The sequence below is a fragment of the Acinonyx jubatus genome, chromosome E1 (assembly GCF_027475565.1).
Source record: "Acinonyx jubatus isolate Ajub_Pintada_27869175 chromosome E1, VMU_Ajub_asm_v1.0, whole genome shotgun sequence".
NCBI lineage: Eukaryota > Metazoa > Chordata > Mammalia > Carnivora > Felidae > Acinonyx > Acinonyx jubatus.
Window position 1 is genome coordinate 2117677 of NC_069397.1, and position 13926 is coordinate 2131602.

Genomic DNA, 13926 nt, shown 5'->3' on the forward strand with positions numbered 1-13926 from the left:
GACGGGTCCTCCCATTGTCTGAATGGGCCGATACAGCAGTCACTAGCGACCTGTGGCCATTTGAGTCCAGTTAAAATGAAATGAAATACGGAATCCACATTTGGTTCGGGAACAGGGATGGAACACGGCTGCGGAACACTTCTGTGGTCACGGAGAGTTCTAGCAGGCAACGTGGCTACACGTGCGTCTCTGTACATCGCAGCTTCCGTGACGCTAAATCTGTCCCCAAAGCCCAGGGATTCCTGCCTTGCCTTAATTTCACGGACACTTACGGACTACCTTCCTCTGGCCTCATAGCGAGGGAGGCAAGGGCACTAGCAGCTGTAACGGCCCCTGCAGTGCTCGCGGACCACTCTGCAAATCTCCTAAAGACGTCAGGTGGTTTACGGTCAAATGTGCCTCTTCATTTACGTCTCCCAAACAAACGTTTGTGGCGCACCTACTGTGTGCCAGGCGCTATAAAAAAAATAAATAAAAGGTGCTGCGGAAACGGTCGTGGACAAGACACGCGCGTTCCCTGCCCCCAGACAGCTCACGTTCCAGAAGGCCCCACGATGAAATAAGGAAATGGATGCACACGATAATTACAGATATGATCACAAGCCATGAAGGAAAGGCACAGACTGGTGTGATAGAGAGTAAGATGTGGGGGGGCGAATCTAGAATCGGGCCACCAGGCCCCCACCGCCAGGGGAGGTGTCACAGCCTATGCGGTGACCTGAAGCATGGGAAGAAGAGAGCCGAAGGAAAGGATGAGGAAAAGAGGGTTCCGGGCGCTTGAAGCCGCTCGTGCAAAGGCCCTGAGGCAGAAAAGCTTGAGCCCATTGGAGGAAAAAGTTTAATGGACAAAGAGGAGGGCAAGAAAGGCAAAGCCTGAGAAATGAAAACTTTGGAATCTGGATTTTATTCCACAAGTGATAGGAAGCGTTTGAGGGCTTTAAAAGGGGGAGTGAGTCATATGGCCTGATTTATTTATATATTTTTTAAATAGGGGCACCTGGGTGGCTTAGTCGGTTAAGCATCTAACTCTCGATTTCGGCTCAGGTCATGATCTCCCCATTCGTGAGTTCGAGCCCCACGTCAGGCTCTGCTCTAACAGCGTGGTGCCTGCTTGGGAATCTCTGTCTCCCTCTCTTCGTGCCTCTCCCCTGCTTATGATCTCTCTCTCTCTCTCTCTCTCTCTCTCTCTCTCTCTCTCAAAAATGAACAAACGTTAAATTTTTTTTAATTAACAAATTTATTTTTTAAAGATTTTATTTATTGTTTGCTTGTTTTTATTTATTTTTGAGAGAGAGAGAAAGACACAGAAGGTGAGCGGGGAAGGGGCAAAGAGAGGGAGACAGAATCCAAAGCAGGCTCCAGGCTGTGAGCTGTCAGCACAGAGCCTGATGCGGGGCTCGAACTCACGAAGCCTGAGATCATGACCTGAGCTGAAGTCCGACACTCAGCCGACTGAGCCCCCCCGGGGGGGGGGGTGGCCCTACTCCATCTGTTTTTAAAACATCGTCTGGCTGCCCTGTGGGACATAGAGCGGCCAGAGGCAGAGGTGATGGGGGTGCGGATTCGAGTGGCAGCAGCGAGGGGGGAGGAATGGGGGCCGGTATGAGATACGTTTTGGAAACAGGGTCTGCAGGACTTGGTGGAGGGCTGGATGTGGGGGTGAGGGGAAAGGAATCAAGAAATCTGGGTTTTTCGCTCCCCCCCACTCCCACCGTGGGTGACGATGCTGATTTCACTGAGCAGCCCCCGGGAGGCGCAGACAGGCAGGGGCTTGGTGTGGGGCTTGTTGGAGACCCCGGCCAGGAGAGCAGGGGCGGATGGTTGGAGGAGAGTCGAGTCAGGCTGGGGACAATCCCAGCCAGAGGCATCCACCTGGGAATCTGCACACACACACACACACACACACACACACACGCACGCGGGCAGGGTCACGTGAGCTCTCTAGGAGGTAGAGGGTTCCTCTCTCTATTGTCATAGCTGAGGAAGCCGCCCCCAGACAGTGAGTGACCCAGGAGCAGGGAAGGTGTGACGCGGGCTGTGGGGGGTGCAGGGGGCCTGCACGCGCCCTGTAGGGAAGCGGTGGGTTGCGTAGGGCCTGAATCCAGGTGGGAACTTGTTCTCCACCGACCGAGCCGGCCCCTGAATGGTGATCTAAAGCCCTTCACTGGGCTCTTGGTTGAATCGAATGGTCCCAGAGGACTGACACCACTGATGGGGATGTAGGCCTCGCGCCAGGCTCCAGGCTCCGGAAGGCACCGAGGTAGAGCAAACTCTGACATTACACCTCGGGCTGGGAGGCCAGGGGAGCCCTGAAGACCGGCTGCTTGGATGCACCGAGGGTTGGTGGGAAGAGAGACTCCCTCCTCTCTAAAGGGGCAGGAGACTTGGGCCCCAAGCGGGGGAGTCCCCTTGCTTGTCCGAGTCCCGTCCGGTATTCTTTTTTTTATAAAAATTTATTTATTTTGACAGAGAGAGAAGAGAGGGAGGGAGAGAGGGGGGGAGAGAGAGAATCCCAAGCAGGTTCCGCACCGTCAGCACAGAGCCCGATGTGGAGCTCGAACCCACGAACCCTGAGCCGAAATCAAGAGTCGGATGCTCAAGCAACTGAGCTCCCCCAGGCGCCCCAAGAATCTGGTATTCTAGGCTGGGTCGCACATCCTGAACAGGAGAGGAGGCATCCCGGGAGGGAGAAGGGATTCACAACCCACCACAAGCCAGACCCGGCTGTCGCAGTCCGGCGGGCTAGACGGCCACGCGCTCTGTGGGACAGGTGCTGGGCAGAGGTGAGCACGGGGGTGGTGAAGCAGGCGAGATGCCAACGCCATCGAAGTCAGCCCGGCAGGGGCAGGAGGCGGAGCCAGATCCCAGCTCTGGCCAGGAGGCGAGAGGGTAGCCGGGAACGGGGATTGGCATCGGGGTTGGGGGTAGGTGAACAGGCCTGGGACGCGAGCTCAGCGCGTGAGTCCCTGTCGGAGGTGAGGCCCCCGTCTGCCCTTGGACCTTTCTTCTCTGAACACGGATGTCATCGCCCGCTCACCTCCTCTCTCACATCTTGAGATATCCTTTTCATGGGTCTAGACCAGCCAAGAAGCTGGTCTATCGACGCCAAGAAATGTGGGTACCCAGCTAAGCTTTTTTTATCCGCTGTCCCCAGAACTCGTAGACCTTCCCTCATCCTGCTGAGGGCCGGCTTCCCTCACGTTCCTCGGCTCTGGCTTCTCCGTTGCCAAAAGACCGGCTTCTGGGCTGGGTTCGGCCCGGTCCTGGCGCTCACTCAGCCCCCACGTTCCCCGCATTTGGTCCCCCGTCTACGGCATTTTCCAACTTCTCTCTCTGACACCCAGGTTCAGCAAGGCCTCTGAGAATGGGGGATGAGGAGGGCTTTTGGGTAGGGCTTCTCCTCCGGGCCCAGAACCAGGCCTGCCTCCGTCTTCCGCACCTCCACTCTCTCCTTCTCAGCTTCCAAAGAGGCAAGGTCAAAGTCACAAAGATCCCTGTGGTATCTTCTTCTGAGGAGCTCCTCTGACTCTGGTAACTGCCGTTCATAAGCCCATCACTCACTTGTGGTAGACAGGTGGCCTGAACGCTCGTTACATGTTATATATTTTGTTGACAATCGATTGTTTTCCCCCCTCCCAGCTGTGGGGAAGGGGCCATACTGCTAAGGTCACCACCCCTGTGTCTCCAGTATCTGGCACCTAACAGATGCAGATATTTAAAAAAAAATTTGTTTATGTTTCTTTATTTTTGAGAGAGAGAGAGGGGGAGACAGAGCGCAAGGCGGGGAGGGTTCGAGAGAGAGGGAAACACAGAATCCAAAGCAGGCTCCAGGCTCCGAGCCGTCAGCCCAGAGCCTGATGGCCGGGCTCGAACTCACAGACCACGAAATCGTGACCTGAAGGCCCCCCCCCTCGTGCCCCTCAGATGTATCTCCCCCCCCCCCCCCCAGTATTTTGTTTCAGATGTATCTTTTAAAAGGCATAGAAAAAAGTTTGTAGGCAAATATGGTAAAACATTAATAGTTGCTGCCTCTGGGTCCTGGGGGTTATGTTTTTGTTTTTCTTTCTTTTCTGATTTTCCCAAATGTTTCCACAAAGACTTGTATTTTCATGATAAAGAAAACTTGACAGAATCTTTGTTGTCATGTAAAACCATTCCTCTTGATATGCCTGGAGCCCCTTTCCTGTCTGTGAGGGTCAGTGCTACTAAAAACAGCGGCCTTGTCCTCAACCCCAGTCCTACCCACCTTCCCAAGTCCAGCTCTGCTTGTGACTGGCTTGCACACCCCATCGCTCTGATGGCTTCCCAAGACTCTCAGAATCCTGGAATCCTTTATTTTTTTAAAAATTTACTTATTTATTTTTTTGAGAGACAGAGCACCAGCAGGGGAGGTGCACCAAATCCGAAGCAGGCCCGACACCGGGCTTGGTGGGCTTGAACTCACCGTGAGTTCACGGCCTGAGCCGAAGTCTGACGCTTAACCGACTGAGCCACCCAGGCGCCCCTACTGTTAGACTAGCTTGACCTAACACTACTTTCTATATGTCAGAACCTCCTTCCCAATCAGTGCGGGCTGCTAAATGTTACCAACCAGCTCTGGGAGATGGAAAACAACATCTGCCATAAACACTTCCACTGTGGTCAATTTCAAGCTTCCAGGAAGACATTATTGAATGTGCTGTTAGGAAGAGGTGTGCACAATTGCTTCTTACAAACCTACACATGCAGCCTCCACCGCACTGTTGGTTCCCATCCAAAGCCTCACTGCTGCTGCGGTGCCCCGGGGGCCCAGTGGGTTAAGCGTCCGACTTCGGCTCAGGTCATGATCTCACAGTTTGTGAGTTTGAGAGCCCGTGTCGGGCTCTGTGCTAACAGCCCGGAGCCTGGAGCCTGCTTCAAATTCTGTGTCTCCCTCTCTCTGTCTGCCTCAGACCCACTCGCCGTCTGCCTCTGTCTCTCAATAATAAACATTAAAAATAAAGAAATAAGCATTTAAAAACTTCAAACAAACAAACAAAAAAACCACACAAAACCTCCCTGGTAGTCCTTAAAGTATTTTTCATACCACTGTCGCGACTCTTCTGCATAGCAAAAGCTATTCCAAAATAGAAGGTTTGGAAAGTCTACCAGAAGAGATACAAACTTATTTGGCAAACTTCTTTCTCAGCAGAACGCTAAACTCTTACCCTCTGAGAAAGAAATGAGGAAATAATGAATCCGATGGATTGCCAGGACAGTATCCAAAGGCATTGAAAATCTATAGATGGGTAGCTGGAGAGTTCTCCCCGAATATCTGAATTTTAATCTTGGTGAGTGGGTGTAACCACAGAAGGTGGGAAAGAAATGCCATCTTAAGATAGAATCTGATCAAGTGCATTCAAATCAGTTCTCAAGAGAGAAATTTCTATGTGACCTAAAGGGGGTTGCTTGGTATGTAAATCATAAAAAAAAAAAAAAGAAGAAGACAGAGAGGTTCTCCAATGATTTTCAGGGGAGTTCTGATCCAAGATCATCACTATTCCAGGATTCTTTTTTTTTTTTTAAAGGATTTTTAAAAATATTTATTTATTTTGAGAGAGACAGTGAGCTGAGGAGGGACAGAGACAGATAGACAGACAGATGCAAAGCAGGTTCTAGACTCTGAGCTGTCAACACAGAGCCCAACGCAGGGCTCGAACCCACGATCTGTGAGATCACGACCTGAGCCAAAGTTGGATGCCTAACTGAGCCCCCCGGGCTCCCTTTCCAGGATTCTTTTTGAAGGGGAGACAGACTGGCCTTTTCACAATGAGGACAGAGGCACTGTGTTCTTCTGTTCTTAGAGCTGTGTGGTACCAAACGTTGGAGGACACGTAGCTAATTCCCTTGTCCAATGTCAAGGTTCTTTGACTAGATTTTGTCTTTCCACTTACATTTCCTTATAGACAAGAACGGAGAGTTGGACCAGCCAACATAGACGTTCTGTTGCTCTTCCCCATTTCAGTTCATTTATAGAGAAGCTGATATTCCCACTTTTTGGCCAATCTGTCGTGAGTCTGATTAGCCAGAGCCTTTCCTCAACGGTACCTTTCCTCAACGGTAAATTAGGATCGATAGCGTACCGTATTTGCCAGGCACAATTCTAGTTGCTGGGAACACAATAACGAACCAGACAGGTTCCCAACCCTACACAGGTTATATTCCAGTGGAGAAAGCCAGACATGAGTAGAGCAATTGCACACATAAATGGATGTCACCAGTATGTGACGGGCTCTATGTCTGCTGTGCGGGCACATAACATGAGAAGCCCCCTTAGTCTTGTAGCTCAGGAAAGGTGTCCCTCAAGAAGTGATTTGACTGGCCACGTAAACTGGGAGGGCTCCCAAAACTGAGGACTCTGCCCTGGGCTGTGGGGACTCCACACAGGCAATGCTGTGGTGCTTCGGCCGGGTACCAGGTACCTCATCACCCTACAATACTGAACAGTATTTTGCCCTTTTCTTCCTCTGAGTATGTAGAACTCCGTCTTTTGTCAAGGTTATCTGTGGCTTTTGGGGTGCCCAGATGGCTCAGTCTGTTAAGCGTCTACCTCTTGGTTCCTGCTCCGGTCATGATCTCATGGTTTGAGAAGTTTGAGCCCTGCATCGGGCTCTGCCCTGGCAGCACAGAGCCTGCTTGGGATTCTCTCTCTCTCTCTCTCTCTCTCTCTCTCTCTGTGTCTCTGCGCACCCCCACCCCCCACCTGCACAGTGTCTTCTCTCTCTCAAAATAAACTTAAAAAACAAAATTTGTTTTATTCATTTTTTTTTTTTTTACATTTATTTCTGAGAGACAGAGACAGAGCACGAGCAGGGGAGGGGCAGAGAGAGAGGGAGACACAGAATCCGAAGCAGACTCCAGGCTCTGAGCTGTCAGCACAGAGCCGGACGCAGGGCTCGAACTCACAAACTGTGAGATCGTGACAACCAAAGTCAGACACTTAACCGACTGAGCCACCCAGGCGCCCCCCAAAAACAAATTTAAGATTATCTGTGCCTTTTTTGAGTTTTGGATGGAAGTTGGCGAGGGTTGTTATCACTCAGTGCCCTTGTCATATCATGGAGCCTGTGCCTTAGGTCAGTGAGGACACGTCACCAATGTCTCAGGGAAATGAATCAATTAAGACAGGCACATGACACACAGGAGGTACAGTCACACAAAGACGACAGCACTTTTTTTTAAGGAATAACTTGATTGAGATATAATTCACATATCATCCAATTCAATTATTTAAAGTGTACAATTCAGTGTTTTTTAATATCTGAAGAATGGGACCATAGCTCCAATCAGTGTTAGAACATTTTCTTCACCACAAAAGCCATACTCTGCCCCTCCCTGTACTCTTTAGCAGTCCCTCTCTGGGTCCCCATTTCCCTCTAACTTCTCAACACTAGGTGTCTACTGATCTATTTTCTGTCTCCATGGATTTACCTATTGTGGACATGTCATGTAAGTGGAACTCTATACTATGTGGTCTTTTGTGACCGACTTTCATTTAACACGTTTCAAGGTTAATCCATGTTGTAGCATTTACCCGGTACTCCATCCTTTTTTATTGCCCTGTAATATTTCGTTGTATGGATACACCATACTCTATTTATCTATTCATCAGTTGATGGGCTCCAGGAGTTTCTGCTTTTTGGGCTATGATGAATAACGCTGCTTTGAACATTCCTGTACAAGTTTTGGTAATTGAAGTGAAATTCACATGGCATGACACTAACCATTTTTATTTTTGTTTTGTTTTGTTTTTTAACGTTTATTTATTTTTGAGACAGAGAGAGAGCATGAACGGGAGAGGGTCAGAGAGAGGGAGACACAGAACCTGAAACAGGCTCCAGGCTCTGAGCTGTCAGCACAGAGCCCCACGCGGGGCTTGAACGCACGGACCGCGAGATCATGACCTGAGCCTATGTCGGCCGCTTAACCAGTGAGCCACCCAGGCGCCCCAACACTAACCATTTTTAGATCAATGAAGTGCCAGTTAGAGCATTGGGTGTTGTGCAACCCCCACCTTCACCTAATTCTGAAACGCTTCATCATTCCAAACTAAAACCCCCTGCCCATTAACCCCACTCCCTGGTCCCCTCATTCCCCAGCACCTGGCAACCCCCAATCTACTTTCTGCTTCTAGGATTTACCTATTCTGGATAGTTCTTGCCATTCAAATCATAGGGTATGTGACCTTTTTTGTCTGACTTCTTTTACTTAGCATAATATTTTTGAAGTTCATCTAGTGGAAGCAGGTATTAGTACTTCATTCCTGTTTTGTGACTGAATAATATTCCATTGTACACCCCCCCCCCCTTTATCCATTCCTCTGTTGATGGATACTTGGGTTGTTCCTACCTTCTGACTACTGTGAATAACGCTGTTGTGAATATTTTCCTGCAAAGATTTAAGTAAATGTTGTTTTTTTTTTTTGATGATTTGGGGCATACACCTAGGAGAGTTGTTGGATCATATGGACAAACACATCTTTGAGAAGAGCAGGTAGGGGCTTTAAACAATGCGCCCAGACCCTTACGGGGGGAGGAGGGGAGTGGTGGTTTTGCGTTTCACAAAAAGGCGGAAACTTCAGAAAGCTGAGTGGAAGGAACAGGGAGTGATAGTGGACCACGCCGCATAAACGTATTAATTCAAGCCGGTGTTTGCGGTACGCATCTACCAGGTCACGGGATTCTAAAACAAAACAAGAACCGGATCCAGGGTTGGGGACTCCCAGCCCAGGTATGTGGCTGCTCGTCTTCTCTACAGGACTGCTGCCCGCCTGGTTTGCGGAAGCAAAGCAGGTGGCCACGAGGGTAGTGCCGGAAACCTGGAAACTGGAAGAAGACCACAGAGTTGCGGGAAAAGCGGCAGCTTTCTTCCCTAGGAGGAGGGCCAGAGAAATAAACCGCGAGAGACGGGTTGTCCCCTGCTTCGTGGTCGCCTTCCACGACCTGGAGAGCGTCAGCGAACCGTAACACGCCAGTCTGCTTTAGAGTTTTCCCAGGGTGCTCGCAGACAACTGCTGTGGAGCAGCCGGGGGACCGGGATCGGGGAGAAATAAATGCCTCGCGAAGCTCCCTAGAGCTCAGCCGTACGGCAGCCGCCCCGGCGGCCCCGCATCCAGGGAATCGACAAGATGGTGGCCGCGACCCGGGCGCTCTAGCTCCCGGGCGAAACTCTATGGCAGGCCCGAGGCCGGGAGGTGAAGCTGAGATGGGCGGTAACCCGACCACACTAGCGCGCTAGGAAGCGTGAGCGGAAAGAGCTCTTGCGCGCATGCGTGGACGGGGGGGATGGGCTTTGAGACGAGGGGCCCACCCCGCAATGCAAGTTTTCTGAAACGTGTGAGTCGTTTAAGTCCAGTTAAAGCCGAGGTGGGGCGTTCCCAAGACGCATGCGTCCTAGCCGAGCCCAGCGCTACAGTGGCGTGGTCTTTTCAACGCCCGGCGTACAGACGACGTCTGAGGTGGAAGGGGCGGTCAGGATTCCCAACACGCATGCGCTCTGAGGCCGAGGCGTTCCCTTCGGAGGGTGTGGAGTGCAGGGCTCCTGATTGCGCAGGCGCGAGTCCCGTCCGGTAGGGGTAGTGGTCTATCACGGGAAGGGAAGAGGAGGTTGAAGGGCTTAAAAAACCGGGTGCGCCTGCGCACTGCCTACTGGTGGGAAGCGCTCTGGGTTGGAGAGGGGCGGGGTCACGCGTACGCGTCATTGGATGGGAAGGTGGGAGGGAGGGTGGAGATCGGGGAGGGTCTGTGCGCTTGCGCAGTGCGGGGGTGGAGGGCGGAGGGGATAGATAGCACGCTTGCGCGGCTGTCACAGGGCTGCTTGGTTGGTCAGTGGGGAGTCGGCGCCTGCGTACTAAGACCCGTGTGCAGCAGCGGCGGCGGCGGTAGAGGCGGCGGCGGCGGCGGCAGCGGGCTCGGAGGCAGCGGTTGGGCTCGCGGCGGGCGGACCGGGTCGAGTCAGTGCGTTCGCGCGAGGTGAGAGCGGGCAGGGCGCGCGTGCGCGGAACCTCGGCTGGGGCTTGGGAGCGGAGATGGAACTGCTCGAGGGTCGGGGAGGGGGCAAAGGGGAGCGGCGGCGGCCGCCGCACAGGGTTCGGTCCGCGAGCGGCGCGAGGTGCGGAGAGGCGCGGGAGCGCGCCCCGGTTGGCGCGCGGGGTGACGGTTGGGGCCGGCCGGGTGACGTTGAAGCGACGCAGGGCGGGGGACGGCGAGCCGCGAGGCCGCCACGCGGGAGAGGCCGCCGGGCGGCCACGCCGGGGCGAGGGCCGGGGGCCAGATCGGCCCGGAAAGGCCAAGGTACCTGGGCCGTTGAGAACCGGGCGCCGCGGGGCCACGTGAGGTGGGGGAGGGGGCTATTCGGTGAGAGGGCAAGTGGGGGGGGGCTGGCGGCCGGCCGGAGAGGGGGGGAGGGGAGGCGGCGTGGCTCCGGCCTGGCGCGGCCTTTGAGGAGGGGGTGGCGGCGGCACCGGAAGTGTCCCCCCTACCGGAGGCTGCCCTCTGGGTCGGAGGCCGCATGGCCGAACGTGGACGGGGGCCGCATGGCAGCGCGGGGACCCCTCCCCCCAGATCCCGGCCACCGGAAGCCCCGGGAGGCCACATGGTGGGCGGGAGCCGGCAACCCCCAGCGCGGAGAGAGGTGGTCGGTCCTGGCGGGCGCCCAGGGTAGCTTGGAATTTTGGGGAGGGGGCGAAGGCTGAGGCCCGCACCTGATCTCCCGGGAGAGCCCGCTGCGGACATATGTTAGCGTGCCCCCGCCCCATGGGCCCCTGGCGCGCTACCCCCCCGCCCCGACTCCCCTGGGAAGTGAGGCGGCCAGCCAGGTGCGAGCAGCGCTCTCCCGTGCTGGGTGGCCGGAGAGACGGGAGACTGAGGGCGATTGGACGGGAGCCCAGCTCTTTTCGGCCGCGCCGACAGCGCCTTAAAGTCCCGAGCAGAGGAGCTCCCCGCTGTGATAGGTGCTCTTCACCTTGTCACGGTCTTCCTCCTTGTGTCTGATTTGCGGGCTCCTGCTTTCAGAGCCCCAACTCTGCCGGCCTAACAGAACTTCTGCTACTCACTACTCCCAGCGTTTTGCTTTCATTTTATTGTCATTCACGCTGCCCACTCCTCCACTTTCCACTGAGCGCACAGGCCCGGCCTGAAAAGCCGACAGGACCGGTGCATCCTGGGAAAAGGGGGAGGGCCCTCGAGGAGAGGCCGGGTTCCCGGGTTCCCTTTGGGAAACGAGATGGAGGTGTTTGGCAGGGGGAGAAGTCAGAGAACAGCTTTACTTTCTCTCCCTCGGCTGTGTCGGAAAAGGCCTGTTGGAGAGGCGGGAATCCCCCAAAGAGGCCTTGTGGTTTCCTGTACCAGTGACTGGCGCGTGTGGATCGGGTGGGGGGTGTAACAGACGGGTGGGGCCCTGTCCTCCGGTCTCCACCCTCCCCTCTCCCCGCTACGGTAGCCCCGCCCTTTTGCTGGCTCGCGGCTGCTCACCTAATTATAGCCCTGTTCTGTGTGGGGAAGAGGGGTGGTTGGTTTCAGCGGCCAGTAACACCTGAGTCTCCCCCCGCCTCCCAGGAATTAGGCGTTTGCCCATCTTGGAGATTTGGCATCCTAACTCCCCAGAGCCTTCTGTTCCCGGGCCACCCCTTTAGCTTTCAGTTGGGCTAGGGGTCCGGCTTGTGTTCCCACCACTTCATACACACGCCCCATCTTAAGGTTTGTGGTCCCAACTCCGTGTTTAACCTGGGCACTTTGACTTTCATTTAGGCGGGTGATGGAACGGAGGGCTGGGGAAGCCTGAAGCCTGTTTCCAGAGAGCAGTGGGGCAGATGGAGAGCTCTGTCGACCTCCACCTCTACTGACTCCGCTTCTCTTTGACTCTAGTTGGAATCGAAGCCTCTTAAAATGGCAGATGATTTGGACTTCGAGACAGGAGATGCAGGGGCCTCAGCCACCTTCCCGATGCAGTGCTCAGCATTACGTAAGAATGGCTTTGTGGTGCTCAAAGGCCGGCCCTGTAAGATCGTGGAGATGTCTACCTCCAAGACTGGCAAGCACGGCCATGCCAAGGTTAGAATTGGATCTCTCCATCTCTCGCCTTCCCCACACTTCCCTCATCCGTGGGGCTCCTGGCAGCAAGCTGCCCTCAGTCCTAGCCCTCTCCATTCCCGGAGCTCTCTTTTTACCCCCCAGTTCCTTGTGTAGTGCTCAGCCCTGGCTACCTTCCACCTTCCCCCGGCCTTCAGCCTTTCGTTACCTCCTGTGCCCCGTCATTGCCTTGTGCCCGGTCCTCTTCCCCACTGGTGAGTCTCTAAGTTTGCCAGGTGGTCTGGTCAGCAGCTCCTTCCTTCTTGGCTTTCACTTGTGGTTTTTCTTGCCTGGGGTTCTAGTTCCCAGGCTTTCTCTAGTCCCACTACAGAGCAGCTTTCCCTGGAGGGGGCCAGCGTACCTTGAGCTTCCAGATCCCCTCCTGCCCCACGCCCCCGATCTCCGATGCAGCGTCACACTGTGTCTCCGCCTGCCCCTCTCCCGGAGTTTCCTGAGCCTCCACCTCGCTCTTTTGGATCTGGACATTGTTGCTAGTGCTTGTCAGTTTTTGCTGCCCTCCCAAAACTGGACCTGACTTATCCTTGCTGGGGTTCTTGTGGTTTTGTTCCCTGGTTGGTTTGTCTTCTGTTGGCTCGGGGTTCACCCTGGGTCACTCCCAACGTCTACGTCCTTGTCTGTGTTCTTTTGTGGCGTTTATTCCCTTTGCATAATTTTCTGTCCTCAAAGCGTTTTCTTCTCAGTGCTCTTCCTTTCTTGTTGCTTCCTGTTTTCCCAAGTTCACCTTTTATGCTGACGTACAGATGCTTTTCCAAATGTTGTGCGTAGAGTCCTCCCAGTCCCCTGGGCACATCGGTCCGTGTTCTGGTAGCTCAGGGTAACTGGCTGCTTGGAGCCTGCCCTCTTGTTTTCTTTGTGCTGTCAACCCCAAAGTCAAGGGCAGTCTTTCTGCCTCCCTTTCTTAAAGGCTTTAGTGCTTCTTTGGGCTGATTGGTTTAGTTCTAGCTCCCCTGGTCTTTTCCCTGACAACCTCGTCGGACTTCTCTCACCAGTCAGGAGCACCTCGAGCCTTTCTCTTTTCCATCCTAGAGCTTGGTCGGGTTTCTCTTTCATGTGATGCACACATACAGGTCCACCTGGTTGGTATTGACATCTTTACTGGCAAGAAATACGAAGATATCTGCCCATCGACTCATAATATGGATGTCCCCAACATCAAAAGGAATGATTTCCAGGTATGTAGGTGGGTTAGTGGTTTGTCGGTGGCCATAGACTGACCGGGAGAGAGGGGAACGGCCAGAGAAGGGGTTTGGTGTTAGAGGTTTGCCACGTTTGTCCTCAGACCCTTTATCCTCCCCCCTACCTGGGCCAACCTGCAGCTTCCTTCCTCCTCTGCCCCCAGCTGATTGGCATCCAGGATGGGTATCTATCGCTGCTCCAGGACAGCGGGGAGGTGCGAGAGGACCTTCGCCTGCCCGAGGGAGACCTCGGCAAGGAGATTGAGCAGAAGTATGACTGCGGAGAAGAGATCCTGGTACGCCCCCCCCCCCCCCCCCGCCTTGTGCCCAGCTCCTCTCCTCGCACTGCTTCCTCTGATCTCATGTCTGACCTCCCCCACCCCCCCAGATCACGGTGCTGTCTGCCATGACAGAGGAGGCAGCAGTTGCAATCAAGGCCATGGCGAAATAACTGCTCCCAGGTGAGTGTGCCGGCTGCCCGTCCCCAGCCCCTGCACGTGCTCCGCGTCCCAGACAAAACCTGCCTCAGTCCTGTTCCAGGCTTCCCTTCCTGCCCCAGCAGGGTCGCCCCCCACCATGGACAGCGCAGTCCAGTGTCACCAGGTGTGTCTCCTCCCCAGGGTGGCGGTGGCGGAAGCAGTGAT

General features: G+C 54.4%; 1 protein-coding gene across 3 annotated transcripts; it reads left to right on the forward strand.

Annotated features, from left to right (window-relative positions):
* Positions 1-9804: 9804 nt before the first annotated feature.
* Positions 9805-13842, forward strand: EIF5A (eukaryotic translation initiation factor 5A). Of its 3 annotated transcripts, none has more exons than XM_027047781.2 (5): positions 9805-9989; positions 11883-12068; positions 13175-13279; positions 13447-13578; positions 13671-13826. In XM_027047781.2, the coding sequence occupies exons 2-5, from the start codon at positions 11904-11906 to the stop codon at positions 13731-13733; spliced, it is 465 nt and encodes a 154-aa protein (XP_026903582.1). In that variant the 5' UTR covers positions 9805-9989; positions 11883-11903; the 3' UTR covers positions 13734-13826. The 3 variants fall into 3 exon arrangements, with proteins under 3 accessions (XP_026903582.1, XP_026903584.1, XP_026903583.1); XM_027047783.2 differs by lacking the exon at positions 9805-9989 and adding an exon at positions 10194-10310 and having other exon boundaries at positions 13671-13842; XM_027047782.2 differs by lacking the exon at positions 9805-9989 and adding an exon at positions 10230-10353 and having other exon boundaries at positions 13671-13842.
* Positions 13843-13926: the final 84 nt, after the last annotated feature.

What these genes read in the sequence shown, in the direction of transcription:
- EIF5A (XM_027047781.2), top strand. Translation starts at nt 11,904, where the DNA reads ATGGCAGATGATTTGGACTTCGAGACAGGAGATGCAGGGGCCTCAGCC. An exon ending in GCAAGCACGGCCATGCCAAG is followed by an intron (nt 12,069 to 13,174) that starts GTTAGAATTGGA and finishes GCACACATACAG; the next exon opens with GTCCACCTGGTTGGTATTGA. An exon ending in TCAAAAGGAATGATTTCCAG is followed by an intron (nt 13,280 to 13,446) that starts GTATGTAGGTGG and finishes CTCTGCCCCCAG; the next exon opens with CTGATTGGCATCCAGGATGG.